Here is an 11,590-nt window from a genome sequence, read left to right as displayed (position 1 = left end):
TTTGGTAAAGAAGAACAAAGAGAGTTTAGGAAAAGACGAAGAAGAAGTTTGTCCAATCTGTCTCGAAGATCTCACCATAGGTTTTGGTTATATCAGGCTAAGAGATTGTATGCACAAATACCATCGTGATTGCATTGCTCAATGGCTTCGAAGAATGCATGTTGTCCTACATGTCGTGCTTTTGCAAAATTATAAGCGGTTACCTTTTGACAATTAGATTATCCTGCTAATCTTCTTTTAAACAATTTTGTATATTTTCATATCCATCAATTGAGTTTTCAATATGATGAAATCGAATTCAAAATCTCATAGATGGAACTCTTTTGAGTAATGAAAAAATATTTAGCTAAATGAAAAAACAATGCAAAAATATTATAAAACAAAATAAAAAAAACGAAAATTAATCGCAAAAACATTTATGAATTGGAACATGTGAGACGTACTAAATATGATGAGAAGAATGATAGAATATCTGAATATGTACTTCTTTCTTGTTTAAAGATCTACTTTGCATTTAATAAAAGATAAGTTTAATAATGGCTTATCCGCCTGTATACAAAGCTTAATTACGTAACAAATCTGGTAGATTAGACTGGAATGACAGTAAACAAATATTGTCAGACTAACTTGATTCGAAATGTTGGTCTGAAAGTAAAGAGACGTAGATCAAACTCTTCTCGAACTGTCTTGATCTCTTGTTTGACTTGTGAGTTCGTTTTTGCCTCCTTGACATGTCGCCACTAAAAAATTACGCGAAACAAACTGAGCTCTAATTATCAATATGCAAAACCGTACTAATATAAGGCCCAAAAGCCCAAATATATGGACCGCATAAAGTTGGAACTACATCCATCAAGCCATGCACATTCTTGTAGATCAGCTGCACTTAACTTTATTTTCGATCTTTATTATTTAGAAAACATAAATATCGTTTTCTTGTTTACTTTTTTTTTTTTTATAACATTATTATGTGGATTCATGTGTTATTTGTGGTTATTAAATTAACAAAACAAAGGGTTAATTAATTTTCAACGGCGGTGGATACGAAAATGAGTTGTGATTTTGTTAATAAATTAATTAATGATTTCAACATATGTAAATTAATTATGGTTTCTAAAAGAAAAGAAAAGGGTAATCAAAAAGTCAAAACATAGTCTAAACCAGTATTGACCGTTTTCAATTTGTAGTAGTAAAATAATTAAATCAGTAAGCACTCCTGAATCTAGGCTTCTCCCCCACTAACAGTTACGCGTTGTTGTTGTTGTTCTTCTTCTTCTTCCTCGTCGCTTCCTCAAATGGCTAACCTCGAAAACATCTCCAGAGAATCATAGAGCGAGAGAGAGAGAGAGAGAGACAATTGTTATATTGAAGTCGGAGTGTTGAAATTGACAACTGGATTTTATGGTTGGATGTGGTGTGTAGTGTGCGATTAGGTTTTGAATCGATAAAAAAAAAAAAAATGGTATTCAAGAACAAGCTCTTCTTCTCTTCGAAGAAATCTGGATCTTCTAGTCCCGATAGCTCTAATAGTCCCAGATCTGTTGGCTCCAACTCTCCGATTCGATCAGATAAGAAGAAGTCTAAATCCGCTTCCAAGGATGAACCTCCGATCCCTAGTCCGAGTTCCGTTACTGGATTTGCTGGAGTTGGTTGCAAACAGACGCAGGTTAAAGATGGTTTGAAGAAGAAGGATGGTTCATCTAAGGGCAAACAAGTTTCATCTGAAGTTCAAGCTCACTCGATTGGGAAATCGAACTTGTCTCCTAGTTCTGAACCCAAGAAGAAACCCCCGCCGACGGAGGTCAAGGAGGGACCTGCTTTTGTTTCTCCAATCATGGCTTCGTCTCTGGGATTGAACCGGATCAAGACGAGATCCGGTCCGTTGCCTCAGGAAAGGGTTTTCAATTATAGGAATGATCCGGCTACCAGCAATCTTTCGAAGATGGGTGCTGATGGAGACTTGGGCTCTGGTAGTGGCAATAGAAAGAAAGAATCTGGGAGTAGCAAGCTAGGTTTAGAAGAGATCATGGGTCGCACTAGGCCGAGTGACACTAATAGTGATCATGATAATATGTCTCCTGATACTGGACCACCGAGGAGCCTCAGCCCTACTTTGCCGCCATCAGGATCTCGATTGCAAAATGCTGCATCCTCATCCGGAACTGGTATGTCCTTAGATTCTAATAACAGCTGGTGTGGGGAAACTATGTTTTTTGTCTTCATCCTTTCCGTTGCTTTGATGTTATATGGGAACTAAGAGAGAAATACGCATTGGCAGCTTGCTGTACTGGTAATTTGATTTTAGTATATGTGCCCGTCTCATCCCTGATAATCTTGTTCCTTTTTCTGCCCTGTTATAAGTATGTTAGCTTGTAAGATATCAGAGGCTTGCTACGTTTAAGTATCTTCATCTGTGTGTTGATAACTGGAATTTCATCATTGCATAAAAGGCTTACACTGTACTGTGTCTAGATAATTTTTGCCTTTTCAGTTCTTATTTCTCAAGTTTTCTTTGTTGGTACTTCCCAGGTCGCTCTGAGATGTCATCTGGTCGCTCCGGCCCTCTAAGAAATTCAGACTTTTGCACCCCAGAGGTACCCCATTCTCCATCACATAATTTTCTTAAGTGGTTCTTCCTATGTGTATTAGTTTTAACTTTTAAGTGATCTTGGTGACTTGACATTTATCTTTCTAGAATACATATGAATGGGAAAATCCAAAAGAGTCAGAATCACCACGTTATCAAGCCTTACTTCGTATGACAAGTGCTCCACGAAAGAGGTTTCCTGGTGACATCAAAAGCTTTTCTCATGAGTTGAACTCAAAAGGTGTACGGCCCTTTCCATTATGGAAGCCTCGTAGGTCGAACAATGTGGAGGTATTCTAGAGCCCCTTATCTCTATTAACCGCTTTGTTATATTTTTGTATGCAGAATCTAACCATCTGTCGTTTCCAGGAAATATTGGTTTTGATTCGGGCAAAATTTGATAAAGCAAAGGAAGAAGTAAACTCTGACCTTGCAGTATTTGCAGCGGACCTGGTGGGAGTTCTTGAGAAAAATGCAGAAAGCCATCCTGAGTGGGAAGAAACTTTTGAAGATTTGTTAATTTTGGCTCGAAGTTGTGCTATGACTACTCCTGGAGATTTCTGGCTTCAGTGTGAAGGCATAGTTCAGGACTTAGATGATAGGCGTCAAGAGCTTCCTCCAGGAGTCCTTAAGCAGCTTCATACTCGGATGCTTTTTATCCTTACCAGATGCACTAGGTTACTTCAGTTTCACAAGGAAAGTTGGGGGGAGGAAGAACAAGTTGTACAACTACGTCAGTCAAGAGTCTTGCATTCTATAGAGAAAATACCTCCTACTGGAGCGGGAAGGAGTGCTGCAAAGGTCTTAAAGATACCATCCACCAAGAAAGCTTATAGTCAGGAGCAGCGTGGTTTGGAGTGGAAGGAGGACGCTGTTGTACGCTCAGTTCCCCCTCTCTCTCCCCCTGAAGATTATTCTCTTAAGGAATCTGAATCTCCTGCAAACATTGATAGAATGTCTTCCTGGAAGAAACTTCCTTCACCAGCACTGAAAACTGTGAAAGAAGCGCCAGCATCAGAAGAGCAGAATGATATCAAAGTAGAACCTCCAAATATAGCGCCAGCGGCTGTTCCTATTCTCAACTGTCCTCCAGCAAAAGATTCTCATGAACAGTCCTCCAAGCATCGGCACAATATTTCTTGGGGTTACTGGGGGGAACCGCCCGTTATTTCGGAGGAAAGTTCAATAATGTGCCGTATCTGTGAGGAGGAAGTTCCTACAACTCATGTGGAAGATCACTCCAGAGTTTGTACATTGGCTGATAAATATGACCAGAAAGGACTGAGTGTTGATGAGCGGCTGATGGCTGTTGCTGGAACACTTGACAAGATAGCAGAGACCTTCAGGCATAAGGATAGCCTAGTAGCCGCAGAAAGCCCAGATGGTATGAAAGTATCCAATTCGAATTTGACTGAAGAATCTGATGTTCTCTCCCCAAGGTTGAGTGATTGGTCGCGAAGAGGGTCAGAAGACATGCTTGACTGTTTCCCAGAGTCTGATAATTCAATTTTTATGGATGATCTTAGAGGTTTACCGTTAATGTCATGTAGAACCCGTTTTGGTCCCAAGTCTGACCAAGGCATGACAACTTCATCTGCCAGTAGCATGACTCCTAGATCCCCGATTCCGACCCCTAGGCCTGATCCAATTGAAATGATATTAGGAGGCAAGGGTACATTCCATGATCAAGATGATATTCCGCAGGTTTGTAATGGTTGTGATCCGTGCTTATAATTTTTCTTGTCTCTTGTTATTAAAACACATCTGATGAAAAAACTCTTGATAACCGGATGACGCAGATGAGTGAACTTGCTGACATTGCAAAATGTGCAGCAGATGCCATTCCGGGTGATGATCAATCCATTCCATTCTTACTTTCTTGTCTTGAAGATCTGAGGGTTGTCATAGACCGCAGAAAGTTTGATGCACTTACAGTAGAAACTTTTGGGACTCGCATAGAAAAGTTGATCCGGTAAGCTCATCGATGCTACTTTTGCATGCATATACATTTATATTCTATGGTTTTCTAGAACTGTTCTCATTTCAGTTGGAATTAGAAAGAGTTCACTTCAGAATGTGTTTTTTAAGTATAGTTTCCTGATTCTGTAGGGAGAAATATCTGCATATGTGTGAGCTAATGGAAGATGAAAAAGTTGACCTACTAAGCACTGTAATTGATGAAGATGCTCCTTTAGAAGATGATGTTGTTCGGAGCTTGAGGACTAGCCCAGTACATCCACGAGACCGCACATCCATTGATGATTTTGAGATCATAAAACCAATAAGCCGGGGAGCTTTTGGGCGAGTGTTTTTGGCAAAAAAGAGAACAACAGGAGATCTATTTGCAATCAAGGTAAACGATTTGGTGCTTTTGTTCTCTTTTCAATTCTTTTTCTTTTGTTACAAGATTCTTCTTTTATTGTTAGGCTAATGTGGATAGCAAAATCTTTAGTAGTGTTTTCTCTAATCTTGTGTTAAACGTTGGCCATGCTCCACAGGTTCTGAAAAAGGCAGATATGATCCGTAAGAATGCTGTTGAAAGTATACTTGCTGAACGTGATATATTGATCAACGTTCGCAATCCCTTTGTGGTGAGCAGCCTTTAAGCATTTTCTCAGAAGAGAGATTTACTTCTTCTAACATTACTTTGATTTGACCAGGTTCGTTTCTTCTATTCTTTCACTTGTCGCGACAACCTGTATCTGGTAATGGAGTATCTGAATGGAGGGGACCTGTATTCGTTGTTGAGAAATTTAGGTTGCTTAGAGGAAGATATTGTCCGTGTATATATTGCCGAAGTTGTAAGTTTTTCATGTTTATATTATTAACAGTATATTCCATAGAGCTCTAGAAAGTGATTTCATGATGAATTTCTATGTCAGGTCCTTGCTTTGGAATATTTGCATTCTGAGGGTGTTGTTCACCGTGATTTGAAGCCAGATAATTTGTTGATTGCGCATGATGGTCATATAAAGGTATATTTTCCATTTCAAGAATTCTTCTGCCATCTTTTAGAAACTTGTGGGTAATGTTATTACTTATTAGTCCTTTCGAATACTTCTTCTGTCTTGATGTTTGAGGTTTACGAGATGTAGCCTTTGCACGTAAGAGAGACTTAAATTTAAGACCTATGGTTTTTTTCTTGTATTGTATCTGAGCAGTTGACAGATTTCGGGCTCTCTAAAGTTGGTCTCATCAACAGCACGGATGATCTGGCTGGTCCTGCTGTAAGTGGGACGTCACTGCTTGATGAGGAGGATTCACGATTAGCGGCATCTGAGGATCAGCTTGAAAGGCGCAAGAAACGGTCGGCTGTGGGTACTCCTGACTACTTAGCGCCAGAAATTCTTTTAGGGACAGGGCATGGTGCGTAAACTTTTCTGATCTTGGTGTCTGCTTGTCTTTTATTCAAGATTGTTTGTTTAGTAGAATCATTGGTACTCTGGTGGGATTGGTAATTTAAGTAGGAAAAAAAACTGCTTCCAATTCATTTCTACTCTACTACTCTGGTTAAGTAGCAGGGTTATATGCCTAGTACGCTGGACCAATGACTTCCATGATATATTTTGCTCTAGGCCCGTCTGGCAATAGTTGCAGATAAATATGATTCGTTGATCACACATCCCAGGACTGCAAAAAATATTATATACTTGCATTATCATTCAGGTGCAACTGCGGATTGGTGGTCTGTTGGCATCATTCTGTTTGAACTCATTGTGGGAATTCCACCCTTCAATGCGGAACATCCTCAGGTCAGAGACTAATCATTGCTTTGTTTCTTATTTATACTTTGATAGAGAAACATGTGTTTTCTCAAACTCGTAGGAACTAAAATTCATTCTTGGGTGGTCTTTAAATGCAATGTGTTTTTTTGTATTGACTTCTCAACACCTCTAAACTTTTATTTGAAATCAACACCAGTACGTATGTTGCTATGGACTGTGCTTTTTTACTTTCAGTTTCTAACATTTGAATGTGCATTTTCTTTGGTTTGTTCTAGCAAATATTTGATAATATTCTCAACCGTAAGATACCATGGCCTCATGTTCCAGAAGAAATGAGTGCTGAAGCCCATGATATTATAGATCGGTAAGAGATATTCTACCTTACCGTCCATACACAATATTGAGTCTTAACTCCATAGAGAACAAGACAGGTTATATTGTCTCTTACATCATGTCGTCTTCTTTTCTAGATTTTTAACAGAAGATCCTCATCAGAGACTTGGAGCTAGAGGGGCGTCTGAGGTAAAAATGGATGTCTTTTTCTGTGATGAATAATTCCTACAAGTTGTAAACTGTTAATGTCATTAATTTCATGACTCAGGTCAAACAACACATCTTCTTTAAAGACATCAACTGGGACACACTAGCAAGGCAAAAGGTGCATTTATATTCTTTCTCCTTTTAAAGACATAAGTTTTGCTACTTGATGACTTCTTAAAGCTTAACGCTAGTTCGCTTTAGGCTGCATTTGTTCCGGCTTCAGAGAGTGCAATTGACACAAGTTACTTCAGAAGTCGCTACTCATGGAACACATCGGATGAGCAATTTTTCCCTAGTGGTGAGGTTCAAGATTATAGTGATGCTGATAGCTTGACTAACAGCAGTGGTTGCTCGAACAATCATAATGAAGAAGGGGAGGTAACATCTGCTAATCCACCCTTCGAGTTTTATATCTTTAGAATTAGTCGGAAAACTATCATTAATATTCGTTGGATGTGCATTTTCCTTGAACTGGATCAATGTTGCTATACAGGCTGAAGAATACGAAGGACACACAGAGTTTGAGTCTGGCGTACCTGTAGATTACTCTTTCAGTAATTTCTCGTTTAAGGTACTAACTCATGATTTACCTGTTAAGATCCAATGTTTTCAAGTTGCAATTGGTTGGTGGTGGTTTATATAGTTGTTGATAATTCAAACTCCAACTTTCATTTTTCGATTAATCTATGTATTGGTTTGTGACAACCGGTGTCATGTAACATAAGTTATGTTAGCTGGGGAAGAGTTGGAAGTATGGAGGTGTTTTAGGCTGTTAGATGTCAGAGTCACAATTAGAACCATAGGGACTGATTGATAGTCTTGGAACTTGTGGGTTCTGCCTCCAGACAACTTGAAATCTGGCGTGTCTTTGTTTGAGTGGTTGGGTAATAAGAGCACAATGCATAGCATTCTGAGTTCCTCTCCTATATGGTTTTGCAGAACCTCTCTCAGTTGGCGTCTATCAACTATGATCTTCTGTCCAAAGGCTGGAAAGATGAGCCACAACCAATTCCGCATCACAAGTAACATTCAATTCCTGGATGTTTTTTTCTCGATTCCTTTGGTGTTATGTGAGTCAGTGTAATGAGTACTCTGCCATTACCGGCGTCGTTTGTATACTCTGTAAATGTAAGTCATCCGTTTCTGTTGATTACCTTGTTCATCACAAAATCAATCTTGTCATCTCCATTTGCGGTGACAATTTTAAACATGTTTCAAGGTGTTGTATCTGCAGAGACAGGAAGAGAGAAAAAAGAAAAAGAAAAAAAGAAGAGAGAATGGATATTGGAACATAAAGGGGACGCAAACGCAGCAACAAACGTGATGTATTGGTATTTTTCCAATATTTCTGTAATCACTAGGACATGAGAGTGGTGAGGTAGCGTTTGCGTGTTGAGTAATCAGGGGAAGCCATCGGTCTATGTAAAGGATAAGGGAGAGTTCAAAACCTACTTAACCTTTAATGATTTCAAATACCGTTTGAGACATAACCCCAAATTTTAAGATTTATCTCAGCAAGTTTGCACCCAACTTTTTCTTGTACTTATTTGGATAAGAAATATCAATAATATTATATCATAAAAGAAAAAAACAAACAAAACATACCAACACAACAGTATAACATCTCACTATCACGCCATTGTATCGCAAGAAGTGGACGTGAATGTGTGAATGATCTACTTTTTACTATACTATCTTTTTTTATCGGCCGCACATAATCTTATCAAAGAGATAAAAAGCTGAAACAATATTGAGATAAAGTTAAAAAGTTAAAAGCACTAATAATTACAACCACAAGGAACTCCTCATCATCAGTGCCCACACATGAAAGAAACAAAATGGAACACCAAAATTAAAAACATCTAATTAACGACTCCAACTCTCTCTAATACCGCGCCATATTCTTAAACTAACATTAAATCATCAAACACCAAGAACGCCGTCGATTCACATCATCGATCCAACTCATGAGCCTCTCAAGTCTCCTTTTAGTCTGATGGCCTTAACCCACCTGATCTGAACCCGATTGGCGCAACTCCTGGATCCTACTCACCACCTCCACCATCACTGGTCGCTTGTCAGGGTGCTGTTCTGTACAGTCAATGCCCAGCTGTAGCATTTCCACCATCTCTTCTTCCACCATCAGCTCCGAGTCAAAAACCTCGTTCCTCCACTCCTCTCTTGCCACCGAATGCACCCACCTCACCAAATCCATTCCTTCTTCATTCATCACTGAGTTAGACGGCGCTTTTCCGGTGAGCAGCTCTAGCAACACCACACCAAAGCTGTACACATCCGCTTTCTGTGAGACACGCCTCGGGTCAGTTACTTCGGGGGCACGGTACCCAGTGACCCGGTTTGGGGTTGTGGACGAGGCGCTGACGAGCTGAGCCAGGCCGAAATCAGACACTCGTGCGTCATGGGAGTTTGTTAAGAGGATATTGGAGGACTTGACGTTTCCGTGAGAGCTCAACGGGTCTTGTGAGTGAAGATAGTCTAAGCCACGGGCAGCTCCAAGGGCGATACGTGATCGGATTTCCCAGTTCAACGGAGACCGTCCTGCGCCTTTGTTTCCTGTAACATAGCATGACATTAAGCTCTCAACACATAAAAAAACTATTGTCTGAAAGTGAAAGTAGAACACAGGATATCTGGATTTTTCATTGTTCAAACACAAAACTAGAAGATCAATTATCACTGTCAGTCAAAGAATTCAAGGTTATCTACTGTCCCCACTAAATTGCATAGACGTTCTATGTAAACCATGTGAATGTCACTAAACCATGTCAATAAACAAAAGCCGGTTATATTGTATTTGTGAATTTGACATATCTGTCTTAAACAAGCAAATCCATGACTATTATGTTGCAAATAAACCAAAATTCATTTTTGGATAAAGCAGAATAAAAATCACAATTTGTAAGCAGAGACAAAGATATATAAGTCTCACCGTGTAAGAGAGCTGACAAGCTTCCCATAGGCATGAAGTCATAGACTAGCAGCTTCTCATCTCCACTGTAATAGTAAGCTCTCAATGGCACCAAGTTCTCATGATCCATCGCTCCAACAACCTCAATCTTCTCCTTGAACTCTCTGTCCGCCATCGTCACATCCTTCAGCCTCTTCACAGCCACTAATGTAACCGCATCAAGCACCGCCTTATAAGCTGTCCCGAACGTTCCTTTCCCCAAAACCTCCGCAGAAGCTCTCAACAGATCCTCCAGATCGAAAACCTTAGTCGCATTCCCAAAGAAGACAAGTTTCTTCATCCCTGAACTGTTCACTTCTGCAGCTTTCATCGCAGCAGGGTTGTACTCGTTCCCATAGCTCCCACTCTCAGGTGCCTCCACAGCCGCTTTCTCCCCGGGAATTTCGATTTCATGTTGCTTAACAGTGCCAATGTCGACAGCCCTTGTCCTTTCGTTTCCTCCCTTCTTCCGGAAGAGAACCATCAGAATCAGAACAATCAAGAAAAAACCAACCACACATCCAATCACTATTCCAGCTATAGCTCCACCGGAAAGCTTCTTCTTTTCCTTCTCCCCCTTGCTTCCCTCCAGAGTTCCAGGTATGTTGCCAACAGAAATTGGCTGGCTTGGTACAGTTCCTTTATTAGAACAGACACCAAGCGGTTTGCCACAGAGTGAAGTTCCCACAAACGAATCAGAGTCAAACTTCTCAAGACTCTTAGGTATAGATCCGTTCAACAAGTTATTAGAGACGTTGAACTGATCCAAAGGCAAATCCAAGTCAAGAAGAGAGCCAGAGAGCTTGTTGTTCTCCAAGTAAAGAGTCTTAAGCCTAGTAAGGTTCTTAAACCCTGAAGAGATCTCACCGGTAAATTCATTCTCCGCTAGATTCAACCTAACGAGGTTACTAAGACTAAACAAAACCTTCGGAATCTCACCGGAGAATCTGTTACCTTGCAAGTACAAACGCCGAAGATCTGAGCAGCTTCCGAGATCCAAAGGAAGAGTACCGGTAAGAGCATTGAGACGGAGGCTTAGCGTACGGAGCTGAGTTAAATTACCGAAAATACCCTCAGGGATATGACCGGAGAGAGTTTCTCCGGGAAGACGAAGGGCGGTGACACGACCACCGTCGCATACGACGCCGGTCCAGTTGCATGGCGTGGTGAGTTTGACGTCCCAGAGTAATGTACGACCACCGACGGCGGAACGAAGCGAGAGAAGAGCGGATTTGTCGGCGGCGAGATCTCCGATTGACGGAAGAGGAAGAGTGAAGAGGAGGACAAGAATGGAGAGGAATATAAAGAGTCTCGCCATAGAAGAAGCGAAGAAGAGTCGCATTAAGAGAGAGAGAAACCCTAGAAAAAAGAGCTCTCAGTGAAGAAGAAGAAGAAAGCTGTGTGTGTGTGGTTTACAGTGAAGAAGAGAAGAGAAGCTACTCAACACTTAACACTCTCTCTCTCTCTCTCTTTTTTCCACTTTTAATTTTTTTAGTTTCTGAATCATTAAATTTAAATTAATTTTGTTTTTGTAAATGTGACAAAAACGACATATCTCAAAACAACAGTGACGTATGTCTTTTCTGTGCTTCGACAAAAATATTTGTTTTATTTTCTTTCTATTATTGATTTATTATGTTTTACTTGTTGAGATTTTTAGAATCTTATGTTATCCAAATGTTAAATTAAACCTCTCTAGCTACATTGTCTTATCTAAATTTTTCTACTAAAGAAAGATCTTTTTGTTAATTATTAATTGGATTAACAATA

At 40.0% G+C, this 11,590-nt stretch overlaps 2 protein-coding genes across 3 annotated transcripts; one reads left to right on the top strand and one right to left on the bottom strand.

The window, feature by feature from the left end:
• Window positions 1-1,129: 1,129 nt before the first annotated feature.
• On the top strand, window positions 1,130-8,382 carry LOC104782697 (putative serine/threonine protein kinase IREH1). 2 transcript variants are annotated; one of them, XM_010507705.2, is made up of 18 exons: window positions 1,130-2,165; window positions 2,530-2,594; window positions 2,696-2,878; window positions 2,957-4,291; window positions 4,387-4,559; window positions 4,697-4,940; window positions 5,086-5,178; window positions 5,248-5,388; window positions 5,470-5,562; window positions 5,749-5,953; window positions 6,254-6,339; window positions 6,588-6,676; window positions 6,783-6,834; window positions 6,914-6,970; window positions 7,054-7,230; window positions 7,346-7,423; window positions 7,792-7,980; window positions 8,087-8,382. In XM_010507705.2, the coding sequence occupies exons 1-17, from the start codon at window positions 1,460-1,462 to the stop codon at window positions 7,876-7,878; spliced, it is 3,864 nt and encodes a 1,287-aa protein (XP_010506007.1). In that variant the 5' UTR covers window positions 1,130-1,459; the 3' UTR covers window positions 7,879-7,980; window positions 8,087-8,382. The 2 variants fall into 2 exon arrangements, with proteins under 2 accessions (XP_010506007.1, XP_087309336.1); XM_087453210.1 differs by having other exon boundaries at window positions 1,136-2,165; window positions 6,163-6,339.
• Window positions 8,383-8,589: 207 nt separating this feature from the next.
• Window positions 8,590-11,415, bottom strand: LOC104782687 (putative inactive receptor kinase RLK902). Its single transcript, XM_010507696.3, has 2 exons — window positions 9,803-11,415; window positions 8,590-9,426 (listed from the first exon to the last, which is right to left on the bottom strand). Exons 1-2 carry the CDS (start codon window positions 11,160-11,162, stop codon window positions 8,855-8,857), a joined length of 1,932 nt encoding a protein of 643 aa, XP_010505998.2. The 5' UTR covers window positions 11,163-11,415; the 3' UTR covers window positions 8,590-8,854.
• Window positions 11,416-11,590: the final 175 nt, after the last annotated feature.

Source organism: Camelina sativa, chromosome 1, assembly GCF_030686135.1.
Source record: "Camelina sativa cultivar CO46 ecotype springtype chromosome 1, ASM3068613v1".
Lineage (NCBI taxonomy): Eukaryota > Viridiplantae > Streptophyta > Magnoliopsida > Brassicales > Brassicaceae > Camelina > Camelina sativa.
The sequence above is the reverse complement of the archived record's forward strand: the minus strand, read 5'-3'. Positions and strand labels throughout refer to the sequence as shown.

Bases quoted from the DNA above. Each gene is read 5' to 3' on its own strand.
- LOC104782697 (XM_010507705.2), top strand. From the start codon at position 1,460: ATGGTATTCAAGAACAAGCTCTTCTTCTCTTCGAAGAAATCTGGATCT. The intron at 5,179-5,247 runs GTGAGCAGCCTT...TGATTTGACCAG, and splicing joins ACGTTCGCAATCCCTTTGTG to GTTCGTTTCTTCTATTCTTT. The intron at 5,563-5,748 runs GTATATTTTCCA...GTATCTGAGCAG, and splicing joins CGCATGATGGTCATATAAAG to TTGACAGATTTCGGGCTCTC.
- LOC104782687 (XM_010507696.3), bottom strand. From the start codon at position 11,162: ATGCGACTCTTCTTCGCTTCTTCTATGGCGAGACTCTTTATATTCCTC. The intron at 9,427-9,802 runs GTGAGACTTATA...GCTATGTTACAG, and splicing joins CTTGTCAGCTCTCTTACACG to GAAACAAAGGCGCAGGACGG.